This window comes from Ruditapes philippinarum, unplaced genomic scaffold (assembly GCF_026571515.1).
Source record: "Ruditapes philippinarum isolate M1 unplaced genomic scaffold, ASM2657151v2 ctg978_1_1_1_1, whole genome shotgun sequence".
In the NCBI taxonomy this organism is placed as follows: Eukaryota; Metazoa; Mollusca; class Bivalvia; order Venerida; family Veneridae; genus Ruditapes; species Ruditapes philippinarum.
In genome coordinates this window covers 114,170-126,432 of record NW_026864178.1, presented here as the reverse complement: position 1 = coordinate 126,432, position 12,263 = coordinate 114,170, and the positions used below count along the sequence as shown (strand labels likewise).

Sequence of the window (12,263 nt, the reverse complement as noted above, 5' to 3'; positions counted from 1 at the left end):
GACAAAATGTTGTTATGAGATAGACATTTGTGCCAAATTATTTCAAAATCCCTCGATGCATGACAAAGTTACAGTCTGAACATAATTGTTGTGTAAGTGGGGACACACGAACAGATGGACATGAGCCTTAGCCTCGACACATTGTCTTGATGTGGTAGACATTTGTGCCAAGTTATTTTAAAATCCTTCCATGCATGACAAAGTTACAGTCCGGACATGAATGTGTATCTACTCTTCTCGAGAGAATGAGTACCTTCAAACTATAAGTGTGACCTTGACCTTGAAGGTAGGGACATGGGTATTTGTCGCGACACATCGAACATCTATGCCAAGTTATTTTAAAATCCTTCCATGCATGACAAAGTTACAGCCCGTACACGATTGTGTGTACCTATTAATTCTAATTGTGATAATGTGAAACTTCATAATGTCAGTGTGACCTTGAACTTTGAGGTAGAGTTGTACTTCTTGGACACGACACATCGTCTTGATGTGGTAGACATTTATGCCAGGTTATTTTAAAATAATTCGATGCTTGACAAAGTAAAAGTCCGACACGAATGTGTGTACCTAAATTGCGATAATGTGAAACTTCAAAATGAAAGTGTGACCTTTGAGGCAAGGACATGGTTCTTGGACGTGACACATCTTCTTGATGTGGTCGACATTTGTGCCAAGTTATTTCAAAATCCCTCGATGTATGACAAAGTTACAACAGTCCGGACACGAATGAAGTGGCGACGCACAGATTATATTATCCCTCCCTGGGGGAGGGCATAAAAAGACGAAATATTTTTGAAGCCCGTTTGACTTGCGACTAATCAGCTTAGTAATCTACTGATTGAGCTATTGAGGCAATTATTAGCCAATTTTAGTTATCAATCTTGATGTGGCAACAGTTCATTTACATGTATAACTTTAACATAGACTACCCCATACTATAGAATTATGTATGAAGAAATTTCTGTTTAAACGTTAAGATGTTGACTTGACAGCCGTTTATCAAATTCATTCTCCTGATAAAAGTTAAGCGCAAATTGTTAATGTTCATTGCTATTCAGAAAATGAAGTCATACATCTTTGAATTGTGGAATTTGTCCTTTTGGCTCGAGACAGATTTCAGACAGGGATTCACTTGGTCTTGCACTAAACATTTTATGGTTACCAAGATTACCAGCGAGTGTATTTTGGAATTCCGTCATTTCATATTAGGTGAATAATTCAGCATTAAACAAAGTAATAAACTGACACTGCATTAATTCTCAAACAACTTTCTTTGTGTGGCACTGACACTGTAAATGTCATATAACGACTTTTCAGCTTTACTGGTTGACAAAGACCGTAGAAGAGGCAAGCAGGTGCCTCTCCGTGGTCAGTGCATAATTTCAGGCACCGGAGTAGAGCTCAAATCCCTGTGGCTTTAGTAGTTTTATGTATGCAACCTTAACCACTCTCCCCAAATAACATCCATAACACAACACAAGTTGATTTTAGCCACAGGGAATTATCAATAGTATGTACATGAAAGTTTTCAAATGAGTCCAACGTAAAGAAATTGTGGAAATCTGTGAAGACAACAATAAATAGGGTTTTTTCTCTTTATTTGTCAGTATATACAATTTAAGCCACCAAAACGCAGGCTCCACCAGCTTGTCGAATTTTCTTCTGGGCCAACTGACTGAAAAATTTAGCCTTCACAATACATGGCTGCTTGGGCAAATGTCCTTTTCCTAGAACCTTGAAATAGCCCTGAAAATAAAAATACAGCAATTGAATTTCTACAAATTCTTCTTCGTCCTGAAGATCTTCAATTTGCCTAGACATCAAAAATAAAATGTTGATCTCATACAACTTTCTATTAAATATAATACTCCACATAGAGTATTTTTATTGTCAGACAAAAATTTCTGTATTTTCCCCTATAAGTTAATTATGCCCCTAAAGTGTCACGAACAACACTGGCATGAAGCCTGTTTAAATCATTTCCTTATTGTAAATCAGTTCTATGACAGGCATAAATATACAGTAAGGTTGTATTGTGTAAATCAATGAAACCCAATTACCTCTAAGGGGGTGTAGTCACTGGTGAGTGAAACTCATCAAGGTAAACAAAGTCTGAAGTCTAGAAGTTTACCAACAGACCAAAAACAATATGTTAATTTGTTATCCTAATCAGTAGATTTTGAGGCATTAAAATACATTCAGAGTTGGGAGATTGGATTATAAAAATATTTTTCTTAAACTATCACAATCTGACTTGTCAATTTCATCATGCCTTCTATATATGACAGGCATAACTTGTTACATCACAAGACAATATGTGTTCAAGTCTGTAGTTGGCTCATCTCCCCCCCCCCCATAATGTCTCAGTCTGACGTGCTGTTCTCACCATGTCTTTTTGTATGACAGGGATAACTTGTTATATCATGGACAAAAAAAAACTCAGTCTTCTGTCAAATAATAATTATCTTCCCCATAATGTCTCAGTCTGACGTGCTGTTCTCACCATGTCTATTGTATGACAGGGATAACTTGTTTCATCATGGACAAAAATAAACTCAGTCTTCTGTCAAATAATAATTATTTTCCCCATAATGTCTCAGTCTCACGTGCTGTTCTCACCATGTCTTTTGTATGACAGGGATAACTTGTTACATCATGGACAAAAATAAACCAGTCTTCTGTCAAATAATAATTATCTTCCCCATAATGTATCAGTCTGACATGCTATTCTCACCATGTCTTTTGTATGACAGGGATAACTTGTTACATCATGGACAAAAATAAACCAGTCTTCTGTCAAATAATAATTATCTTCCCCATAATGTATCAGTCTGACGTGCTATTCTCACCATGTCTTTTGTATTACAGGGATAACTTGTTACATCATGGACAAAAATAAACCAGTCTTCTGTCAAATAATAATTATCTTCCCCATAATGTATCAGTCTGACATGCTATTCTCACCATGTCTTTTGTATGACAGGGATAACTTGTTACATCATGGACAAAAATAAACCAGTCTTCTGTCAAATAATAATTATCTTCCCCATAATGTATCAGTCTGACGTGCTATTCTCACCATGTCTTTTGTATGACAGGGATAACTTGTTTCATCATGGACAAAAATAAACCAGTCTTCTGTCAAATAATTATCTTCCCCATATTGTCTCAGTCTGACGTGCTGTTCTCACCATGTCTTTTGTATGACAGGGATAACTTGTTTCATCATGGACAAAAATAAACCAGTCTTCTGTCAAATAATAATTATCTTCCCCATAATGTCTCAGTCTGACGTGCTGTTCTCACCATGTCTATTGTATGACAGGGATAACTTGTTTCATCATGGACAAAAATAAACCAGTCTTCTGTCAAATAATAATTATCTTCCCCATAATGTCTCAGTCCGACGTGCTGTTCTCACCATGTCTTTTGTATGACAGGGATAACTTGTTTCATCATGGACAAAAATAAACCAGTCTCCTGTCAAATAATAATTATCTTCCCCATAATGTCTCAGTCTGACGTGCTGTTCTCACCATGTCTAGTGTATGACAGGGATAACTTGTTTCATCATGGACAAAAATAAACCAGTCTTCTGTCAAATAATTATCTTCCCCATATTGTCTCAGTCTGACGTGCTGTTCTCACCATGTCTTTTGTATGACAGGGATAACTTGTTTCATCATGGACAAAAATAAACCAGTCTTCTGTCAAATAATTATTTTCCCCATAATGTCTCAGTCTCACGTGCTGTTCTCACCATGTCTTTTGTATGACAGGGATAACTTGTTTCATCATGGACAAAAATAAACCAGTCTTCTGTCAAATAATAATTATTTTCCCCATAATGTCTCAGTCTGACGTGCTGTTCTCACCATGTCTAGTGTATGACAGGGATAACTTGTTACATCATGGACAAAAATAAACTCGGTCTTCTGTCAAATAATAATTATCTTCCCCATAATGTCTCAGTCTGACGTGCTATTCTCACCATGTCTTTTGTATGACAGGGATAACTTGTTTCATCATGGACAAAAATAAACCAGTCTCCTGTCAAATAATAATTATCTTCCCCATAATGTCTCAGTCTGACGTGCTGTTCTCACCATGTCTTTTGTATGACAGGGATAACTTGTTTCATCATGGACAAAAATAAACCAGTCTTCTGTCAAATAATTATCTTCCCCATAATGTCTCAGTCTCACGTGCTGTTCTCACCATGTCTTTTGTATGACAGGGATAACTTGTTTCATCATGGACAAAAATAAACCAGTCTTCTGTCAAATAATAATTATCTTCCCCATAATGTCTCAGTCTGACGTGCTGTTCTCACCATGTCTTTTTGTATGACAGGGATAACTTGTTATATCATGGACAAAAATAAACCAGTCTCCTGTCAAATAATAATTATCTTCCCCATAATGTCTCAGTCTGACGTGCTGTTCTCACCATGTCTTTTGTATGACAGGGATAACTTGTTACATCATGGACAAAAATAAACCAGTCTTCTGTCAAATAATAATTATTTTCCCCATAATGTCTCAGTCTCACGTGCTGTTCTCACCATGTCTTTTGTATGACAGGGATAACTTGTTTCATCATGGACAAAAATAAACCAGTCTCCTGTCAAATAATAATTATCTTCCCCATAATGTCTCAGTCTGACGTGCTGTTCTCACCATGTCTAGTGTATGACAGGGATAACTTGTTTCATCATGGACAAAAATAAACCAGTCTTCTGTCAAATAATAATTATTTTCCCCATAATGTCTCAGTCTGACGTGCTGTTCTCACCATGTCTTTTGTATGACAGGGATAACTTGTTTCATCATGGACAAAAATAAACCAGTCTTCTGTCAAATAATTATCTTCCCCATAATGTCTCAGTCTGACGTGCTGTTCTCACAATGTCTTTTGTATGACAGGTATAACTTGTTAGAATGCATGGACAAAAATAAACCAGTCTTCCAGACTTCCCGAAAGTGGAAAAAAACTGTCAGACATTCGGTCTGACAAACCATGAAAATCCGTCGGACCGAAACGAAATCTGTCGGACCAAATAAAATTGATCAAAATCAAAGAATAACTTGTGTTTGTATTTCTAAGACACTTTTTGTTTTTAATTTTTTCGCCGTAAAAATCGGCACATTCCTTACAGCGCATTTTCATCTCCTCCCTATCATACACCAACAATTCACTGTCTTGCTTCTATTTTTCATTAAATTTTGTCTCAGGTCTATTCTTTTTATCCTTTTACTGCTGTTCGCCTGTTCCTCTCACGTAGATTTTTTATTTTTCCAAGGTTTGGCACCTTTAGCGACGCCATTTTGTATACATGCGGCTTGGATAAAAGCCGGACAGTCGGACCGATCCGGAATAAAAACTCGTCGGACCAGATCAAAATTTATCAGACATGTCCATCGGACAGACGTATTTCCGGAAGTCTGGTCTTCTGTCAAATAATTATCTTACCCATAATGTCTCAGTCTGACGTGCTGTTCTCACCATGTCTTTTGTATGACAGGGATAACTTGTTACATCATGGACAAAGTATTTTAAAGTATCTGGTATGAGGTTCATTTTTTTTCTTTAAAATACATAGAATGCATGGTTGATGTTGGGATGGAGAAGGTTTATCTGGTGAGCGAGAAAGTGTATCTTGGCGAGCTTTAGCGAGCCAGGATTCACTTTTGCAGCAAACCGGATAAACCTTCTCCATCCCGACATCAACAATGTATTTGATTTATACTGCTTTTAATCATGTTTTTAGAATAACTAAATGGTTTCATTCTTACTTTACCCCGATACAGTATGTAGTTTTGTTTTGCTGTCTAACAGTTGACGTCATCATGTGACATAATGACTGGAGATAGATAATTTTATCCGGCAAGGCTTTATCCAGCTGATGATATAGACAGTAGCAGGATAAAATATCTTAGTTTCACATGCTGTTTGTATAACAAAGATAGCTTGTTACATACTGGTAAAAAGAAGACAAAAAAATCAAGTCTTAGGTCTTCAAAACCATGTTTTGCCTCAGTCTGACGTGCTGTTTTCACCATGTCTATAGTATGACAGGGATAACTTGTTACATCATTAGCAAAACAACAACAATATTTAAATAGTATCTTCATAATGAGTCACTTGAGACTGTGGATCAAAAACATGAGGCAATCCAATCTGATATAGGCCAAAAAATTTCAAGACAACCAGAAATTGGACTTACAACAAACTTTTCAATTGTTGTTTATCCATCAGACAGATAAATGCTAACATTGTAAAAACAAAATAGTAATTATGACCAGAAATAACTTAAGATGTCAAGTATAACACATAATTCTAAATGTTTGAGATTTCCTGACTCGACACTTTTGAAACATTAAATATATCTTTAATCAAGTTAGCATACAATTATATTAGTATCACAGTTTTAAGACTATGCCCCATCGTACAAATCAGATAGCCTTGTATTTCGATGCTCCTTCTATTATGAATTATTTTATGAAAATGTGAATCAGAAATAACAAATTTTCTAAGTTCCTTTAATGTTTCAATCGGAGTATCAAAGCACTCTCCAGTTTATTGTCTCAGTCTGACGTGCTTTTTTCACCATGTCTTTGTATGACAGGGATAACTTGTTACATCATAGACAACAATATCATCAGGATGACTTCAGGTGACTATAATTATAAATTCTTAAAAAACTTCCATAGAATATATCAATTAATACTAATGGTCTTTTGACAAGTGTTTAATATGCAAAATATGGCTGAATTTAACATTTCAATCAACAAATTTCTGTACAAGCAACTTACAGAGCAAGGACTTTTTCTGAAAATTTTGGCACATTATATAAATAATGTGCCTTAGGCTAGCATTAACTCACTATATGATAAACAGACACTATTTTAACACTTTGCATAATGTAAAGTATTTTGTTATACAGGCATGCTCCTTAAATCTTTAAAAGCTGATTCTTTGCTGATTATCACCATGTCTTTTGTATGTCAAGGAAAACTTGTCACATAAAGGCAAAAAGCTCAAGCATTGTTTACTGAAATAATTATATACCCTCTCTGTGGGAGTGAAGTATGGAAATGCTTAAACAATTATTTGGTCGGAAAAACTTATGATTTCTTTAAGTCCATCAGTTCAAATATATATTGATGTAAATAAAGTATGAGGGATATTTTGTTTAAATTTGTCTCTCAGTCTGACGTGCTGTTCTCACCATGTCTATTGTATGACAGGGATAACTTGTTACATCATGGACAAAAATAAACTCAGTCTTCTGCAGTGTTTTTTCCCCTACTTTGGGAATGGTGCCGGTACCGCACGGATTGGGAAAAAAATCCATCGGTTTGACTCAAATTGGGAATTTTACATAAGATGCAAAATATTCTTTGGGAATTTCTTTCATCCAGGGAGACATGAAAATTATGCATAATAAACACTTAAAAACCATGTATTATTAACTTTAATGATTATTTTTGCCTCTTGAGGTTGAAAAAAAAATTGATAATCATAACAATTGTACATAAATAATGTTAAGGTGTGAAACACTAAAAGTACGAAATTAACTGGGTACGAATATCACTCATGTGGTTATACTTGGTTTTTATCACTTATCAATGGCATTTCTGTTTTTGTTTACCTTTAAATTTGCCGATTTTTTAAGGAAATTTTCAGTGTTATTTTGGGAATTTATCAGTCATGAATTGGGAAATTTGTTGTCTATTTTTTACTTGGAACGGTGCCGTTTTCTGGTATCAGTTATATAAGGAAAAAAAACACTGCTTCTGTCAAATAATAATTATCTTCCCCATAATGTCTCAGTCTGACGTGCTGTTTTCACCATGTCTTTTGTATGACAGGGATAACTTGTTACATCATGGACAAAATGTATCAAAGTTTCCAAAAATGAAGTTAACACTTTTTAAAATAATGTCTGACTAGTCTTTTATCTGGCAGGGATATGACATCATCATGGATGAAAAGATAAATGGTATTCTTAAAGTCAAAAGAAAATGAGGACAGTGGCAGCCTTTACCTTTATCTATAGGAAAAAATGTTATTCTTCTGCAGACAAAAGGGCCTTTACCTTGATCTGGAGGAGAATACAATAATTTTAATCTGTGTTCTTGCAAAAAGCATCAAAAATACATGTACAGGTTTTGTTTGTTTGTTTGGGTTTTACGTCAAACACAGTATAGGTCATATGGCGACGTTCCAGCTTTACTGGTGGAGGAAGACCTCAGGTGCCCTTCCGTACATTATTTCAGGCACCAACAGGCACATGAGCAGAACCACCGATGTTCCGTAAGCTAGCTGGACAGCTTCCTCACAATATAGAGAATCCAAAGTCCCTATCGGTATTCATAACCACAGTGGTGACTGTCAAGTGGTTTCAAGTCAACGACCTTAATCACTCGGCCATGGACGCCCCAACATGTTCAGGTATGCCAACATAAATTGTAAATGAAATCAGACTTACTGCTCTGACACAGTCAATGACAGGAGCTTTGCTTGGTTCCTTGGCATATTTTTCTCTTGTCTGCTCAGTTACAAGTGACCAAATTTTATCAACATTCATTGTTGGACAGTAAAACTTATTGTTGGTCTTGTGGAAGTATCTCATACCAACCTTTCCAAAATAACCTGGATGGCTGAAAAACAAAATAAGTAAATCAATATAATTGTCAATGAAGGCATTATGTAATTGTACATAGTTCCTTTTTTATCACAAGTCATATAGCCACTTTCCAGCTTTAATGGTGGAGAAACCTCACATACGTTTCAATGCATTATTTCAGACACAAACAAACGCCTGCGTGGAACATCCAAAATTCCATAAGCTTGCAGGTTAACTTCCTCACATAAAAGAATTCAAAGACCCTGGTGTTATGCAAACCTACAGCAGTAAGGAGAAAGTGATTTAAGGCCGATGACCTAAACCACTCTGCCCACAAAATGAAAATAAAGGCGTCAAAAATGTGCTTGAAACAACATACATTGGCCCATTTATCAAAATATTACAAGATATTACACTTTCAATGGTATTTTTTCATTTGATAACTATCTTACAAGATCTTATTCCTATTTAAAACACATGATTGCCTTTTCTTCAAAAGAAACATCTTATTCATTTCCAAGGCGACATGTGCCTTTGAATCTTAGGAAAAGAATTACGGTCTGTATGGGTTAAAACCCTACCGGGCGCTAGCCTGAGAAAGTAACCTGAGGAATAAACTTTACACTTATTGTTTTCAGGAACAAAATTTTAAGAGTGTGTCTAAAGACTAAACTTCCAGCTTCCTACAAAACAAACTAAAGCAAATTCTGTATAAACTATATGATCACTAGCAATTACAGAAAAAACTCTTTAAATACATCGTTTTTGTTTAGATTATATTAAAAAAAATTTGTATCAATACTTACTATTTATCAAAATTAATTCTGTGATGATGCTGACCACCAGCATTACCACGACCACCTGGATGCTTTCGATGTTTACCTGAAATTGTTACATAGTACAACTGTCATAAAAGTAAACATTGCAAGTAAATGACAAGGAATCTTATTCATAATAATTGACAGTCTGAAAACTGCTGATTTTAGCCATCCTGTTTCATCAAGATTATGCTGATTTTAGCCATCCTGTTTCATCAAGATTATGCTGATTTTAGCCATCCTGTTTTATCAAGATTATGAACTACAATCAGGGAAATCAAATTTCAGCAATAAGGTTTTGTTTGATTTTTTACCAAGTGACCCAGGTCAGCTTTGTTTTTTAATTAACCAATGAAATAATCTGTTTCAAATCGGTCACGTGATAGCCAATGGATGCTGATCAGGTCTAGGATTTCATGATATAAATATTTAGATAGTCTTGAAATTTAAAGATTTTTCAATCCATAAATTTACAGATATTCAATGTTAAATTTGCTGTTTTTAGTTTTACAATAAAGAAAAGTTGTTTTATTGATTGTTTATATTTACAAAGTTAATGGGGCGAGTTTCATCTTTGTATGATATTAAAAAATCTTTGTTAAAAGTGAAAATTTAAAGTCATCAAATTGTTCTGGATCTTGCCATACTGAAACATTTAATCATATAATAAGTAACCATATTCATTTTAACCTGCCGTTTTAAGTTTTAATGCAATTTCTACTATTTTCTTACTATGTCTGTACATTTACAGATAAGAAAATCTGTAAAATTATGGATCGTCCAAAAATTCATACTGTCCGTAAATATCATGAAATTCTAGCCCTGCAAAAGTCATTTCAACTTTCATTTTCACATTCAGAAATGTTGTTTGCAGATGTAATAAAACATTTTGAAAATCAATTTCAGGCGGTGTTTTTTTATAATTTTTTTTATTGATTTATTGTGGGTTGGTACAATGACATGGTTTGATTTGCGTTTATATAGCAAAAATACAATATTCCATCTGAAATATCGCTATGTCGAAAATAATGAAATGTTAATGGCAACGTCTAGTTATTTCATTTAGCTGCAATTTGATATATAGCTTTATATGATTTACTTAAGAATGACTTTACAATTGTGACATACTGACACTTGGGGTGTGGAGCTAAAAATGCCTTTAAAATCCAAATAAAATGTATATTTGTCAATCCCAGCACATGTATTGTTTGTTTGATTTTTTACGTCTTTTCCCAACAGTATTTCAGTCATATAGGCGGGTAGTTTCCTAACCATCCATCGTTCCTGGAGAGTTACACCAGTACTAGACTACCTTCCTCTGTGCTAAACTACCAAAGCATCTCCGGGGATCGAACCCACGCCAGAGAGGTAACTAGATTAGAAGTCATCGACTCTAACCCCTCGACCATGGAGGCGGTACATACTGATCATATATTATATCAAAAAAACTTAATATAAGCAGTTTTGAAAATTTTTCATATTTCAACGTCTGTAATAATACACAAGATAAAAATGTTCACCGGAAAAAATCCGCACACCTACAGTCAACATCACCATGTATTTTAAAAGTTTAAAATTGATCATCATTGTGAAGAATTATATCTTCTGTGTCGATGGACCAAAGGATTGTGTAAAAATATTGGAAATGCAATAAAATACATGGTGATGTTGACGGTAGGTGTGCGGATTTTTTCCGATGAACATTTTTATCTTGTGTATTATTATAGACGTTGAAATATGAAAAATTTTCAAAACGGCTTATATTAGGGCTGTCATTGATGGAAAATTTTGTATCAATAGACAAATATCGACGATATATCGCCTGACAGTAAATACAATGAAAAACATTTAAATATGTGTTATAAATTGGGATCATGCATGCTTGTATTACACATAACAAATTCTACAAACTAGTAGAAAGTTTGTTTTTTCTGTTATTCTTGTCACTGACAGTTGAAAACGGAGTTTAAAAGTTTAAGTTAACCAAGAAAACTAGAAAAATAAAGATGACTTCTCTTCTAAGCCAAAATAGAGAGGTATATTAAAATTATTTTTAGCTTGTATCGATATGTAAATGTGCTGGGATTGACAAATATACATTTTATTTGGATTTTAAAGGCATTTTAAGCTCCACACCCCAAGTGTCTGAGTGAAACTTCTGTTCGTTCTCGGCGAATTAAATTATGCAAATGCTCGTTTACAACACAGATGCATTATTAAATGCACCAACTTGTGTTTCATATGTTGCCAACTGACAATATACTTAACTTGATAAAACGTGTAGTTATCGTTACATGCCAGGCAGCAAATAGCCCATTATTTGAAAGTAAAAGAATAATTTCTATCTAATCTAATTAAAGAAAATTTTACCTATGCGACCATGTCCGTGGCTGACATGACCACGCAACTTTCTGGTCTTCTTGTTCTTTGTGGTCTGAAAAAGTCATAACGAATGTAAACAAATTAAAGGAAAACGCTAACAGATCTCATTTTACAAGAGGAAATGCGGACAATATTCTACAATCAGTATCATTCACTCGTGATTAAATGATGAACAATTCTATAATCTTACTAACTACAATTTCATTGACTTTATAATTTCGAAAATGAAGACGATTAGTGCAGATTTTTTATTAACAATAATGTAAGTACGTTACCATTTTCAAGACAGGAAGTAAAAGACCGGATGTAACATCACCGGTGTTGATGTAAATATCTCCACTGGAAATGAGGAAGTGAAATGAAATTGAAAATAGATGTTGTCGTGATTTTCCATACCAATACTTTTGGTTTCGGCATTGCATATATGT

The 12,263-nt window shown here is 34.6% G+C and overlaps 2 protein-coding genes across 3 annotated transcripts in view; one reads left to right on the top strand and one right to left on the bottom strand.

The window, feature by feature from the left end:
* Window positions 1–1,584: 1,584 nt before the first annotated feature.
* Window positions 1,585–12,252, bottom strand: LOC132724718 (large ribosomal subunit protein uL15-like). Its single transcript, XM_060709658.1, has 5 exons — window positions 12,232–12,252; window positions 11,824–11,887; window positions 9,442–9,517; window positions 8,498–8,669; window positions 1,585–1,749 (listed from the first exon to the last, which is right to left on the bottom strand). Exons 1-5 carry the CDS (start codon window positions 12,250–12,252, stop codon window positions 1,621–1,623), a joined length of 462 nt encoding a protein of 153 aa, XP_060565641.1. The 3' UTR covers window positions 1,585–1,620.
* LOC132724716 (uncharacterized) overlaps window positions 12,108–12,263 on the top strand; it is a 40,611-nt gene continuing 40,455 nt past the window's right edge. Inside the window, exon 1 of one of the 2 annotated variants that reach the window (XM_060709653.1) lies at window positions 12,108–12,217. The gene's annotated coding sequence lies outside the window, so the exon portion shown is untranslated. Of the gene's footprint in view, window positions 12,262–12,263 lie in introns of both variants that reach the window. The other variant, XM_060709652.1, reaches the window with a different exon arrangement.